This window comes from Notamacropus eugenii, chromosome 5, assembly GCF_028372415.1.
Source record: "Notamacropus eugenii isolate mMacEug1 chromosome 5, mMacEug1.pri_v2, whole genome shotgun sequence".
NCBI classification, from domain to species: domain Eukaryota; kingdom Metazoa; phylum Chordata; class Mammalia; order Diprotodontia; family Macropodidae; genus Notamacropus; species Notamacropus eugenii.
This window is the reverse complement of record NC_092876.1, coordinates 162,252,836-162,268,345: the sequence shown is the minus strand read 5'-3', so window position 1 is coordinate 162,268,345 and position 15,510 is coordinate 162,252,836. Positions and strand designations below refer to the sequence as shown.

General features: G+C 36.4%; 1 protein-coding gene across 2 annotated transcripts in view; it reads right to left on the bottom strand.

Moving 5' to 3' along the window:
- Positions 1-15,510, bottom strand: part of MTMR2 (myotubularin related protein 2) — a 126,360-nt gene that overhangs the window by 25,165 nt on the left and 85,685 nt on the right. For both annotated transcript variants that reach the window (XM_072616390.1, XM_072616391.1), the window contains 3 exons: positions 14,796-14,879; positions 12,129-12,278; positions 11,135-11,323 (listed from right to left, as the gene is read on the bottom strand). In XM_072616390.1, the coding sequence (XP_072472491.1) occupies positions 11,135-11,323; positions 12,129-12,278; positions 14,796-14,879 (423 nt within the window). The remainder of the gene's footprint in view (positions 1-11,134; positions 11,324-12,128; positions 12,279-14,795; positions 14,880-15,510) is intronic.

The following is a 15,510-nucleotide window of genomic DNA, read 5'->3' as shown; positions in this document are numbered from 1 at the left end:
CGTCTTTTCTAAGCTTCAGTCTTATATGACCAACCATCTGCCTCCCAGACCTCTCAACCTGGATGTCCTGGAGGTATCTCTAATTCTCAGTAACTTCCCTCCTAAATCTGTGCCTTTCAAGCTTCCAATTCCTTTTGAAGGTACCACTATTCTTCCAAATGCCCAGGTTTGTAACCTCTTAATTCTTTCCTCTCCATCACTTCAGCGTACCCAATCAGCTGCCAAGGCTAATCACTGATCTTTACACAAGATCACTTACAGTCATCCTTTACTCTCCATACACAAGACCTCCATTCTAGTTAAGACCCTGATGGTTTAGGTTAAGACTCTTCTCATTTACAACAGAAGTTGCTAGGGTCTTATATGACATGTTGACTATGATCACCTAATAAATGGACTGCTTCTTTCTGTTTGCTTATAGTATCTTTCTTTGACATGGAAGTTCACAATTTTGGCCATAACATTATGATATTCCTGAAATTTTTCTTCTCCTCATTCCCCAACATCCCCCATAGGAAATAACCAGTGAATTTTTTATCTTCACTTTTCCTTCTGGTTCTAATAGATCTGGGTAGTTTTCATTTAGTATTCTTTTAAAAATAGTATAATTATAGTATTGTATGGTAGAAATATTACTTCTATATGTAGAAAATTTCCTGAAATATAGCATATATTTTTAAAGTATATTATATATAGGCTTTTTTGAAAATCATAGTTTTCAAAGAGATCAATGACTTTTAAAAAATTTCTCCTTGACATGTTTTTTAATAGCAGGTATCTTACATTTTCTTCAATTGTCATTTACACCAATTTACTTTTGTAGTCATAAGATATGCCCTCAAGGAATCTCTGAAGAGGAGTAGAGTAACATTTTCCAAATGAGATGGACTCTTTATGGTGCTTTTAGTTCTATATAACACTGTCAGTATTGGAAGCAATTCCTTATTAATGTAAACTAATGTGAATTCCCAACTGAATATAAGCTTCTTGAGGGCAAGGACAATTTCCTATCTTTATATTCCTGGCACCTAGCACAAGGCCTTGCTTATAGCAGGTCCTTAATACCTACTTGTTGAACTGAACTGAATTTGATGTCTTCTTCAAAGAGGGAAATAGTTACCAAAAATAAAAACAAAACTTGTTTAGAAATGAAAGCTGTGAACAATAGGAGGTAGCATGGGCTCACAAAGAACAAATCATGCCAGACTAGCCTAATTTCCTCTCTTGGTAGGATTAGTACATTAATATGGATAGAGACTTTGATTTCAATGACACTGGGAACTCTCTAGATGAGAAAACTCCCTCTTCCAATGCAGGTCAGCATCTTCTCTTCAACCTAGAGACAAATGAGAGATTCAGTAACTTAGCAGTATGTACAGGATCAAGACTACAACCCAGGACAGCTCTCTTTACACACAAGCCTGCACAACCTGCAGCCCACAAGCTGCTTACAGTCCAAGGGCCATTTGTGGCACACCCAAGGATTTTGGGTGGCCCACAAAAAATGTAGAGGAAATGTAGAAAAAAATGTAGAGGAATTCTTTGGTGGGCCACTCACGCTAGACTACTACGTCAGGGAAATGCTATACACATATTTTTCTCTGTATCAACAAAGCATCTGACAGAGTCTCACAATATGCTTGTAGACAAGGAAGAAAGGGGAGAAAGGAGATATATGATGGAAATAAAGAACTGGCTGAATACACAGACAGACTCAAAGAATCTAAATCAAGGAGTACAGATTAATGTCAACCTGGAAAGTTTCTACTGGCATGCCATATGGCTCTATCCTCAGTTCTGTTCCATTAGATGTTTTTTTATCAACAAACTGAAATGTTTCTTTTGATCATATTTGTGGATACAAACCTAGTAAGGATAGCTAATGTACTAAAAGAAAAACACAGTATCCAAAAAATTTCTAATAGGTAGTAGTAAGAGATGGAATCTAAAATGAGAGATGATTACAGGGATAAATATTAATTTCTGCACTTAGATTTTTTTAAAGAACTTTGTAAGTACCAGATAAGGGAAAGTGCAGTTTCACAGAAGTTCATGTGAGAAACAAACAGGTCAGTGATACCATCTTTTCTTTGACTTTTATTCATGTTAATACAGCAGAAGCAGCCTAGGTGAAAGAGTCTACAGGATTCCATTCAGTTACCCATATCAATAAAAGTAATAGCTTCTGGACTGTAAAACTCCTTCAATATGGAGAGGCTGAACGATTACAACAGGTTACTTTCACAATTTTCTCAGTGAGTTTGGCACCTGGCTGTCTTTATCTCATTTCCCTGTCCCAAAAATGTTTCAATATTCACCTTGATGACTCTTCAAAAAAATCTCCTTCAGTTAGGACACAATTCCTTAACTATCAGTTCTAAAAACCTCTTTCTCCCTTAAGTCATACTTTATATCCAAAAGGTAGAAAGAAGAATAAGAAGTAGAAGTAATGGAGAGGCAGATCTCAAAACACCAATTTCTGGTAACTTTCAAACCTCTTCTGTTCTCTCAGAGTAAAATTGTTCTTCATTCCCCCCTCAGTCCTCCTCTTTAGCTGGCTCATCCTAGAACTTCTCTCCCAGCCTGAGGCCTGCTCCCCTAGAAGATCCTTCCACAAGGACGGCTCCCCTTCTCTTACTGGGGAGCTCCTCTGATGCCTTCATTTTGGGGTCTTCCTTCACTGTCCCCATCTCTGTTTCTGACTTTCTGCACTTCAAATCCATGACCTTACAACATGCACTTTCCTTTTCCTCAGCTTTTCAACTCTCTCTCATGTGTTTGTGTGTTTGTTTTCCCCTCTCCCTAGAATATAAATAGCTCCTTGTGAGCAGAGACTATCTTTCTGCTTGGATTTGTATGCCTACCATCCTGCACACTGTCTGGCACACAACTTAAATGTTTGTTTCCTTCTTTCCTCTTTAATATCATCAGAATATCTTGCACCTTCATACCTTCTTACTCTCTTCCTAAGACATCTCCTTTACTCTGGCTTTATACACTTGCACACTATCCCTAAACTCTATGGGCTGCCACTTACATGATTTGCTCATCACTGCCTAATCTCTAAACTATACCTCACTCTACTAACCTTCCTGGCACTCCCCACCTAATAGCTTCATCCGGGGCAGTATTTACATGAGGTTTCTCTGTTACTCCTCTCAGGTTGCTAAACATTGTGGGGGTAATAGTGAAAACTGAGATAACTGCAGTTGGGTAAAACAAGCTTAAAATCTGTATGAGCAAAAGATGTGAAATGTGAGAGAAGAGACAAGAAAGAGGAGAGGACAGAGGGGATACAGATGTGACTGCTGGATTACTGACAGTGATATCTGAAGATCATGGAAAGCAAGAGAGAAACCACAGGATTAAAAACTGACATTACCACCCCTTAAAGGGGTAAGGTCATTACTCTGGTAATGGTTCAAGCAAAATGTGAACTCACATGGCTTCATATATGATTGAATACAGAAATAAGAAACTTTATAGAGACAAGCTCAACTTCCAGAGGAGTTGAGACTATCTAGGTCAGTGCAGTTGTAAAACAGAAAGTGTGGGAGAGGTAACATGAAAACTGTTGTCTGTTATGCATGAGCCTTGGAGTACAGTTAGACATTCTCATGAGAGAAGCTCATAGACAACATCTGAGGGAAAGATTCAATCAAGTGGGGATCTGTTTCTCGTAAAAGATGTGGGAATAAAACAGCTTCCTTAACCCCAAACCCTGATGAGAAGGGTCCATGGAGTTTCAACCACCTAAATGGCATCTGTAGGGAATAAAATTCCCTGGAGAGAGGGTCCAATTCTTCTGTCATATGGAAATCTCAAAGAGAGTTACCAGACAATTTGTAAGAAAGTGGTCTGTCCTCCAGCTACAGGGAGGACTCCATGACTATCTTCTGCACTTGCTCAGAGAGAGGGGACCTCCATTTCAGGGCTAATATCTAGAGTTACTCTTTTCCCCGATGCAGCATGGCTGAGAGAATGACAAGCTCACTCTACTTCTCTTTTTACCATGCTCCTCATCATTGTAACTTCAATACCCAGTGGACTGTGAAAGAGTAGCCATACTTTCACCTACGTTGTTTACCAAGGTAACAATGGGATCCTGTGAACTAGTGCTACTGGTTTGGGGAAGTCTCACTAGTTTGTGCCTGTACAGCAGTCAGATTTCATGAGGTGAGTAGCAGTAAGCTCCAATACGGCACCCACCTAAAGATGAGAAAAAACCACAGGTCTCATCTATTGAAGCCAAGAGCAATGGGAAACCTATATAGAGGATAAGGAATTCCGACAGAATTATTTTGTACTTTTTGTGAAGGCCTTTGCCCTCACAGGTGCTCATAGACTGTGCACTTGAAGTGGCTTTCCACCATCAGTCCTTTATAGCCACCACAAATCATTTTAGAGTGCACCATGTTCAGGGTGACTTCATAGATAGATACAGGAAGGGTAATAACCCTGTTTACATTTCCTCTTCTCTTTGATTTAAATATTCAAGACTCCTTTAATGTAACTCACTGCCATGCCTAGTTCTTCATCTATAGAAAAGGCAATCATTACCTTAGTATTCTGTATTTAAAAGTTTCCAGGCCATAGCAAGAGAAAAACCGCAACAACATGTCAAAGTAGCTGCTTCCTGTGGCCTAGACCATTTGGCAGATACAGCTGAAAAATGTGTGAAGACTGAATGAGGGTTTTAGTGGACTGCAAGCTCAATATAAGTCAACAATGTGATGGAGTAGTCAAAAAAACTAATACAATCCTACACTACATCAAGAGAGGTACAGATTCTAGGAATAGAGAAGTGACAGTCACACTGAATTGTGCCCTCATCAGACCTCAGTCAGAGTACTGTGTTTAGATCTGGGCACCAGCTTTTGGAAGGATACTGATAAAACTGGAGGGCATTGACAGGAAGGCAACCAGAAGGGGGCAGGGCCTTGAGTCCATAACATGAAGACTAACTGAAGAAACTAGGCATGTTAGCCTAGAGAAAAGAAGATTCAAAAGGATATATAATAGTTATCATCAAGTACTTAAAGGGCAGTCACACATTGTGATGGTCCCAGAGAATAGGACCAGGAGCTATGAGTAGCAATTGCGAAGAGACCAATTTAGGTTTCACAGAAGGAAAATTTTTTTAACAATTAGAGAATTAGAGTTGTCAAAAAAATGGAAAGGCCTTAATTTCTAAAATAATAGAAAACTGCATCAAATGTACAAGAATACAAGTCATTCCCCAATTGAAAAATGGTCAAAGGATATGAACAGGCAGTTTTCAGAGGAAGAAATTGTCTATCTAGTCATATGAAAAAATGCTCTAAATGACTATTGATTAGAGAGATGCAAACCAAAACAACTCTGAGGTACCACATCACACCTAACAGACTGGCTAACATGACAGAACAGGAAGATAATAAATGTTGGAGAAGATGTGCGAGAGTTGGAACACTAATTCATTGTTGGTGGAGCTGTGAGCTGATCCAACCATTCTGGAGAGTAATTTGGAACTATGCCCTAAGGGTTACAAAAATATGCATACCCTTTGACTCAGCAATACCACTTCTAGGACTGTATCCCTAAGACATCATAAAAATGGGAAAGGGTTTCACATGGACAAAAATATTTATAGCAGTTTTCTTTGTGGTGGCCAAAAACTGGAAATCAAGGGGATGCCCATCGATTGGGGAATGGCTGAATAAATTGTGGTACATGAATGTAATGGAATACCACTGTGCTATAAGAAATGATGAACAGGAAGACTTCAGAGAGGACTGGAAAGACTTACATGAACTGATGCTGAGTTAAAGAAGCAGAACCAGGAGAACTCTGTACACAGCAACAACCACAGTGTGTGAGGAATTTTTCTGGTAGACTTAGTCCTTCATAGTAATACAAGGACTTACAAAATTCCCAGTGTACTCTTGAGGCAAAATGCTTTCCACATCCCAAGAATGAACTATGGAATTTGATCACAGAATGAAGCAGACCATTTTCTTCAATATTATGTTTTGTTTTATTTTGTTTTATGATTTCTCCCATTCATTTTAATTCTTCTATGCAACATAACTAAGGTGAAAATGTATTTAATAGGAATATACATGTACAACTTATATAAAAGTGTATACCATCTCAGAGAAGGAGTGGAGAAGGAGGGGGAGGGAGGGGAAAAAAATCTAAGATATATGGAAGTGATTGTAGAACACTGAAAACAAATAAAATAATTTAATTTTTTAAAAAATGGACAGGTCTGCCTTTGGTAGTTTTGGTGGTGGTTTTCCCTTCTTTAAAGGTCTTCAGTGTCACTTATATAAAAGCAAGGAGTTTCTTTGGTGTATGGGTATAGATAGCTGCTGAGACCCTTTCCAATTCTCAAATTCTGTCATTCATATAGCATCATTTCCAATCCCTTGGCAATTCTGGTTTCTTTCCTTGGTATTTGCTCCAGTTTTTCAATATATTTCCTCATATGCAGGACCTAGAAGGAAGGCAGAACCATTTTCCTAACATGTAGGACCCACAATACTTCATGTTTGTTCCGAGCAGGACAAAGTACAATGGTACCATCACCCACCTTATACTGGACACTATGTTTCTGTTAATGTAGCCTAAGCTTATGTTAGATGTTTTTACTGCTGCATCATACTTTTGACTCATATTGAGCATTCAGTAGCCCAGATTTCTTTTATATGAAGTGCTGCTGATTGGCTGTGCCTCTTCTATTTTTTATGTGTAGAATCTGTTTTTTGAACCCCTGTATACAACTTTGTACTCAGACTTCATGAGGTGAATACTATTATTATCCCCATTTTATAGCTAAGAAACTTAGGCAAATAGGGGCTAAGTGAATTACCTAGAGTCACACATCTAAGAAGGGCTGAAGCAAGACATGAACTCAAGTCTTCCACACTACAAGCTCAGTGGTCTACTCACTGCACCAGGCTAGTCTAATAACTCTTTCCAAAAAAATAAGGTAAACCCAGTATTCTTGATTATCCAACAGTGGCCCTTAGTCATTGCCATTTTTCTTCTACAGGCACACAAAACCATCTCTTTAAAAATGTATTCTAGCCTACATAAATAAAATAGAGAAAGAGGAGATCAATGACTTGGGCTTGCAGTTGAAAAAGCTAGAAAAAGAACAAATTGAAAATCCCCAAGTAAATACCAAATTAGAAATACTGAAAACTAAAGGAGAGATAAATAAAATTGAGAGTAAGAAAACTACTGAAGTAATAAATAAAACTAAGACTTAGTTTTATGAATAAACCAAGAAAATTGATAAACCTTTGGTCAATTTGATTAAAAAAAAGAAAGAAGAAAATCAAATTACTAATATTAAAAATGAAAGGGGTGAACTCACCTCCAATGAGGAGGAAATTAAAACAATAATTAGAAACTACTTTGCCCAACTTTATGCCCACAAATTCGATAATCTAAACGAGATGGATGAATATTTTAAAAAATACAAATTGCCCAGATTAACAGAAGAGGAAGTTGAATACTTAAACAACCCCATCTCAGAAAAAGAAATTGAACAAGCCATCAATGAACTCCCTAGGAAAAAATCTCCAGGGCCAGATGGATTCACAAGTAAATTCTATCAAACATTTAAATAACAGTTAATTCCAATACTATATAGATTATTTTTGAAAATTGGGGAAGAAGGAGTCCTCCCAAATTCTTTCTATGACACAAATATGGTTTTGATACCCAAACCAGGAAGAGACAAAACAGAGAAAGAAAATTATAGACCAGTTTCCCTAATGAATATAGGATGCAAAAATTTTAAATAAGATTTTAGCAAAACGAATACAGCATCTTATCATGAGATTAATACATTATGATCAGCTAGGATTCATACCAGGAATGCGGGGCCGGTTCAATATTAGGAAAACTATTAGCATTATCGATCACATCAACAACAAAGCTAACAAAAACCACATGATTTTCTCAATAGATGCAGAAAAAGCTTTTGACAAAATACAGCACCCATTCCTATTAAAAACACCGGAGAACGTAGGAATAAAGGGAACTTTCCATAAAATAATAAGCTACATCTATCTAAAACCTTCAGCAAGCATTATATGCAATGGGGATAAGCTAGATGCATTCCCAATAAGATCAAGGGTGAAACAAGGATGTCTATTATCACCACTATTATTCAATATGGTACTAGAAATGTTAGCTGTAGCAATTAGACAGGATAAAGATATTGAAGGAATAAGAATAGCCAAAGAAGAAACTAAGTTATCACTCTTTGCAGATGATATGATGATTTACTTAGAGAATCCCAGAGATTCAAATAAAAAACTACTTTGAAATAATAAACAACTTTGGCAAAGTTGCAGGTTACAAAATAAACCCACACAAATCTTCTGCATTCCTATATACTAGCAACGAAGTCCAACAGCAAGAGATAGAAAGAGAAATCCCATTTAAAGCTAGGGTAGACACTATAAAATACTTAGGAGTTTACCTGCCAAAACAAACCCAGGGATTATATGAACACAATTACAAGACACTTTTTGCACAAATAAAGTCAGATTTAAGTAAGTAGAAAAACATCAGTTGCTCATGGGTAGACCGTGCTAATATAATAAAAATGACAATTCTACCTAAATTAATTTACTTATTTAGTGCCATACCAATTAAACTATCAGATAATTATTTTCTAGAGCTAGATAAAATAATATCAAAATTCATTTGGAAGAACAAAAGGTCCAGAATATCAAAGGGACTAATGAAAAGAAATGCTTGGGAAGGTGGCCTAGCACTACCAGACCTCAAATTGTACTATAAAGCAGCAATTATCAAAACCACTTGGTATTGGCTAAGAAACAGAGAGGTAGACAAGTGGAATAGACCTGGCACTCAAGACACAGTAGGCAAGGAATATAGCAACCTCCTGTTTGATAAACCCAAGGACCCCAGCTTCTGGGATAGGAACTCACTGTTTGACAAAAATTGCTGGGAAAACTGGATAACAGTGTGGCGGAAATTAGGCATAGACCCATGCCTGACACCGTACACAAGAATCCAAATGGGTACATGATTTAGGTATAAAGACTGATACCATGAATAAACTGGAGAAGCAAGGAATAGTGTATTTATCAGATTTATGGAGAAGGGAAGAATTTTTTACTAAAGGAGATAGAAAGCATTATGAAATGCAAAATGGATAATTCTGATTATATTAAACTGAGAAGTTTTTGCACAACCAAACCCAATGCAACCAAAATTCGGAGGGATGTAGTAAATTGGGAAAGAATTTTTATGGCTAAGCTCGGGGATAAAGGCCTCATTTCTAGAATATATAGAGAACTGACTCAAATGTATAATCATACAAGTCATTCCCTAATTGATAAATGGTCAAAGGATATGAACAGGCAATTTTCAGAAGAAGAAATTAAAGATATCTATAATCATATGAAAAAATGCTTTAAATCACTTTTGATTAGAGAGATGCAAATCAAAACAACTCTGAGGTACCACATCACACCCATAAGATTGGCAAACATGACAGAACAATAAAATGATAAATGCTGGAGAGGATGTGGGAGAGTTGGAACACTAATTCATTGTCGGTGGAGCTGTGAGCTCATCCAACCATTCTGGAGAGCAATTTGGAACTATGCCCAAAGGGCTACAAAAATGTGCATACCCTTTGACCCAGCAATATCGCTGCTAGGACTGTATCCCCAAGAGATCATAAAAATGGGAAAGGGTCCCACATGTACAAAAATATTTATAGCAGCACTCTTTGTAGTTGCCAAAAACTGGAAGTCAAGGGGATGCCCATCAATTGGGGAATGGCTGAATAAATTATGGTATATGAATGAAATGGAGTGCTATTGTACCATAAGAAATGATGAACAAGAAGACTTCAGAGAGGCCTGGAAGGACTTATATGATCTGATGCTGGGTGAAAGGAGCAGAAGCAGGAGAACTTTGTGCACAGCAACGACCACAGTGTGTGAGAGTTTTTTCTGGTAGACTTGGAATTTCGTAATAACGCAAGAACTTATTTAAAAAAAAATCCCAGTGGTGGTTTTTTAAGGCAAAATGCGTTCCACACTCAGAGAAAGAAATATGGAAGTCATTCGCAGAATGTAGCAGATCATGTTTGTGTGTGTGTGTGTGTGCTTTTGTGTATCATGTTTTGATTTGTTATATGATTTCTTCCATTTATTTTAGTTCGACTACATAGCATGACTATAGTGAAAATGTACTCAATAGGAAAGTATATGTAGAACCTACACACAATTGTATGCAGTCATGGGGAGGGAGGGGGGTAGTGTGGGCTAAGTGTGGGGGGGATAAAATCTTAATTTTATGGCAGTGATTGTAAAACATTAAAAAATAATAATAAAATAAAATTTAAAAAAAAAAAGAAAAAAATGTATTCTAAAATTTTGCCAAGTTCATGTTTTACACTTTGAAAAATTCACTCCCTTTTCTCTTCTGAAAACTGATACATTTGCCTGTCTTCAGCCCTGTACCAACTTTCCCATTCCCTATTAGCAGCTGAAAAGACAAACAGAAAGCACCAAAGAGGAGGATTAGATCTTACTTTGACAGTCTCAAAATTCAGCATCACGGAATCCACGTAAAGTTCCATGGCATGTCAGTTGGAAGAGAAGCTCTATTGATCATTAACTCTTAGTTAAATGGAATGTTTGATAAACTCACAAACCCTATTTCTCTAATATTGTAAATATCACTGTTAGACATCAAAAGCAAAACAAAAAACAAAAAAAAACAACACAGGAGGCTACAAGGAATCCTTTCCCCCAAGGTGAAACACAAGCTTTTAAAATTAATTTACCTCTGATTTAGGGAGGACCCAAACTCCATTCCTAAGGAAAAGGCCTGCATATAATGATTCTTCTAGTACTAATATGGAAACTATGCTTTCATAATCCGGGTAATGTGAAATATGTGATTCTTCAAATATAAATGAGAACTCACCCAAATTTCAAATTTAGTCAAGAGGAAAGACTATGCTGCATGTAATACCTCTTAACTCTGTAAGGCCTCTTCTTAAATTCTTTGAAATTACACATTTGAAACATCAACTCATGAAACAGTTATTATAGTTTACCTAATAACAGAGAGAAAAAGATAATCTCACCTTATTAGCAACAGCATTCACACTTGGTCGTGCATCAAAAATGAAGATTTTATGGGACTGAGCATTAGAATCCATGATGGCTTGAAGATATTTTTCATCCTCTTTGCTTCTCTTCCCACTCACTCCAACCATGGGCTGGCTACATCGTGTGATTGTTGCTTGACTTTCAGGATGAATCCATGATAAAACCTTAAAGAATGGAGGGAAATAAGGGACAAACCTTTTATATAGTTCCCTATTTCCCATTTTCCTCTGAAGTACCACACTCTGGGTGTCAATTTTCTACCCAAAGCCAAACTCTGGCTGTGTAAACATGAATGCAGATGTTCAACACACTTTTCCTAGGCAAACTCTGCCAGAAAGGAAACAACATTATTACTAATTTATGAGTCATAGCTGTGCTGCAGTATACAAAATATTACTACTAGAAAAGATACAAAATAGAAATGAGACAGTTCTAGTCTCAGATTTCTTGCAAAAGACACTTCTGAAATATACAGACTTCAGATGCTGTGAATACTGTACTCAATTTTTTAAAAAAATAATTCTAGCTGATCTTTCTAGAAGGTGACATTTCATTACCCAGTCACTGAATACAAATTTGTACGGCCACTTAATAGTTTTCATCACCAGATCTAGGCCTTAAGGGGAGAGTGTTCATCACTGAGAATAAAGAATGAATTTAAAATAAAGAAACTGTGAATAATTCACTGGACTTTGTTTTTGAGGGAAAATGCTAGCAATTTTTCCTAGGATTTAGCAATCACCATAATATCCTCACAGACTGTTTCTTTAAGTTTTTTCTTTAGCATTAGTTTTCCTAAATAACCTGTTCTTCAATATCGCTAGTAAAAGTGCTACTACTACAACTACCTTTATCCTCCACCTCTGCCTCTGCTTTGTTATCTGTGTGAAATCTCAAATTCTACCATTCTCTAATCTCTAATGTATAACACAAAGACATTTACAAAACCACAGAAAGCTTCAAACTTACTGGAATACGGCCCCTTGATCTGAAAGACGCCACTCTCTTCAGTTCCTCATCTGGAATATTTGCTGGCACAACCAGGAGGGAGGGATACGTATCACACAAATCATAACGTTCGTTAATCTTTGTAATTCTCCAACTTTCATTGGGAATCCCCTACATTTTAAATAAAACAACTGGTAAGTTATTACCTAGCCAAAAGTTCCAAGGGAAACAAAAGAGAAGCAAACACACCAATCCTGAGCCAGGGATTATTAATATTCAAGGCAGTCCTTCTTACCTTCGTGGTGCAGCCTCTCAGCTACCGAGATGATAGCATGCCTATACTAACTTGGCTTTTAGGTTTATGTAGTCTCACTTAAAAATCTATAATATAAAATTCTTTCATCCTGATAATAAATTATACAACCTATTCATCCAACCAACTAAACAATGTCTATTCAATGCACAGTATGTGCCAGGTGCTCCTGGAAAATAGAAAAAAAAATGAATATCTGTTTCTATCTTCAGGGAGCTTATATAAACTACTAAATTGTTCTGTTTAATAATTGGCTATAAAATTTTATTTTCTGCATATAGTTCTTATTTCCCCAAAGAGATTGTTAGACAAAGATTATGTCTTCAATCCTTTAGGTTAAAGATTGTTCAATAGTTTTTGTATTCACAGTGTCTAAATATAGTAGGCACTTAACTTACTTATTTCCTATTCCTGTACATCATAAGTAGCATTAACAAAAATGTTTGAATCCAGGTCGTAGCAGCAAACTCCTCTGATCTTCCCAAACAGCTGTTTGCTGCTACTGCTTTGAGTCTGTGAATCCATAATGAGGTTTTAAACAACGTTTTAAGTTTTAGATAACTGATCAAAACATACTCTTATTTTTATTTTCTTATGAAACAATGTATAACTAAGAGGGAGGGCTTTAACAAACATTAGTTGGCTAATTAAATGCACACTGTCATATACTCAAATCTTTGTAGATTTGTGATTTAGTCAGGATGCTAGTGCCTTCACCTCCATATCCCAAGAGCTACCTTATACATGGGATTGTTTTTTCAACTCTTACTCTCACAGATGAGCCCTGGTTCCTAAAACAAAGATACGTATACCCCTTATGCTTCAGGGATGGTGATTCTAAAACACCATTGATTCAATTTCCAACCAACATGGTTCCCACCCCACCCACCAAAAAAAGATTATCCACCAACTGAAAAACATGTAGTCAGCCAGACTGAAAATGTTTTTGGAAAAGAGCACTTTTATAGGTGACATAGAAAAAACAGTTGGCCCAGAACTATTTGTGATACACTCTTCCACAGGAAGGAAAATCCAAGGAAAGGTGGAAAAGAATGAATAAAGCATTTATTAAGTGAAGACATTATATTTATTATATGAAGTCTCAAGTGATCTAGAAAATTAAACTTGCTGAATTCTTTTAATTACAGTTCTTTTGTTCACTGATTCAAAGTCAGCACTTGACATCATACACGTGATAATCTTTTTCACAAATTAAGTCAACAAGCATTTATTAACCATTTACTATGTGCCAGGAACTACACTAAGCACTGAGGATACAAATACAAACAAAAAGAAAAGCTGTTCTTGCTCTCAAGAAGTTTACAATTCTAATAGGGCAAGGTCACCCATAAAAAGAAGCTGAAAGAAGGTGGAGGAAAGAACTACCTGCAGGAGGACACACTGTCCAAATACTGAGAATGAGGAATGGTTGGTCTGGGCCCTTCCTCAAAATGGAAATTTGAGGAAGAAATCACCAATGGGAAAAAAGAACCATGAGAGAGGAAGGAGAAAGGGCTAATGTTGTGGCAAAGTCCAGAGAAGGAAACGCAGTTGATCTGATGCTCAGAAAAGTTCAATGACTTGTCTGTGATCATACAATTAGTAAATGTGAGAAGAAGGATTCACACTCAGGTCTTTCTGACTCTGTGCCTAATACTTTATCCACTATACCACTCTTGTAGTGACAAATAATTATTTTGCTTGGTGCCAGAGGATAAAACTAAGTCAAAAAGGTAGATGTAAAAAAAAGGCAGAATAGGATTCAATTTAAAGAGTAATTTCCTACAGTCAGAACTGTCAGAAATTGAAACAGGCAGGCTATCTGAGTAGGCAGTAAAGTCCTCTAGTAAGGCAGGTCTTCCTCTTGGCTGGATAACTACTTTTAGGGATATTATAAAGAGCTGGAGAGTCCTTCCAACTCTATGAACCTCTGACTAGAGAACTGGTGTCAAAGAAAAAGTATGGAACCATTCTGGGGTGATTAACCAATTCAGCCAAATCAATCAATAACATCTTTACCTCAATAATACTCTGTATTTTAAGTATCATTTTCCCTAAACTTAATATGTACCTAAAAAATAATCTAACCTATTTCTCAGAATATAAAATGCAGAATCAAAATAATCTGAGTGACCAATACTGAATGTCAAAACCAACTTCATTTCTTTTAATCTAAAAACTATTCAATATCCTTGAAAGAATCAGATTTGTTTTTAAAACTCTTCTTTGGTCAACAAAGATTCACAGAAGATCTTTAACACAATGTGAAAAAGCAGATAAAAATCTCCTGATGGGCCAAAGTAATGGCCCAAAATTATTAGTTGAATGACAAGTTTTTATTCTACTAATCAAGTTCAAAGAAGGGAAGGGCTTACCTGCCTTCGATATTCCAAAAGAGGGTCATACAATTTCCATCCATTTTCTGAAAATACTTCTCTGTATTCAAATGCAAAAAGAGGCTGCAAAAGAGTAATAAAAGTAAGCTGCTTATCAAGATCTACCATTTATCTTGTTATAACTTAACTGCATACATGACAAACCATATCATGACTCTCAATACATCTGATCAGAAATATATAATGAGCATAGCCAAATACACTTAGGCATATGCTTTATTTCAGTTCCTCTTCCGGAATTACAGAGACAAAAGGTTTGTAAAATATTTTGTTATATCTTCATTTAAATAATAAAAAGTATGCAAAAAGGTATTTTTTAAAAATTTAATTAACATATAATATCACATGTATTAGGAATTTAAGTAGATTATAAGTTAATGAAAGTATTCTACCAGAAGGTACATAAATGGATACTAATTTCTAATTTTTAAATAATGAAAACCAAAGTGTTATGCTACCACCAAACATTTTGATAGAATAAGCTCTACTTTAACTTTATATATGAATATGCATGTTATTTTTCATCTCAAAAATGCTCTAAAGAGAAAGATTTTTCTGTTTTTTCTTATTAAAAAAATCCTCACTCAAGTTCTACCCTGATGTTAGGTCCTATGGTGGAGGTAAAACTGGATATTGGAATGGTCTGCCTGTAAATCACAAGGCTAGATAAGCCCTAACCAGCTGAAAAAGCTTC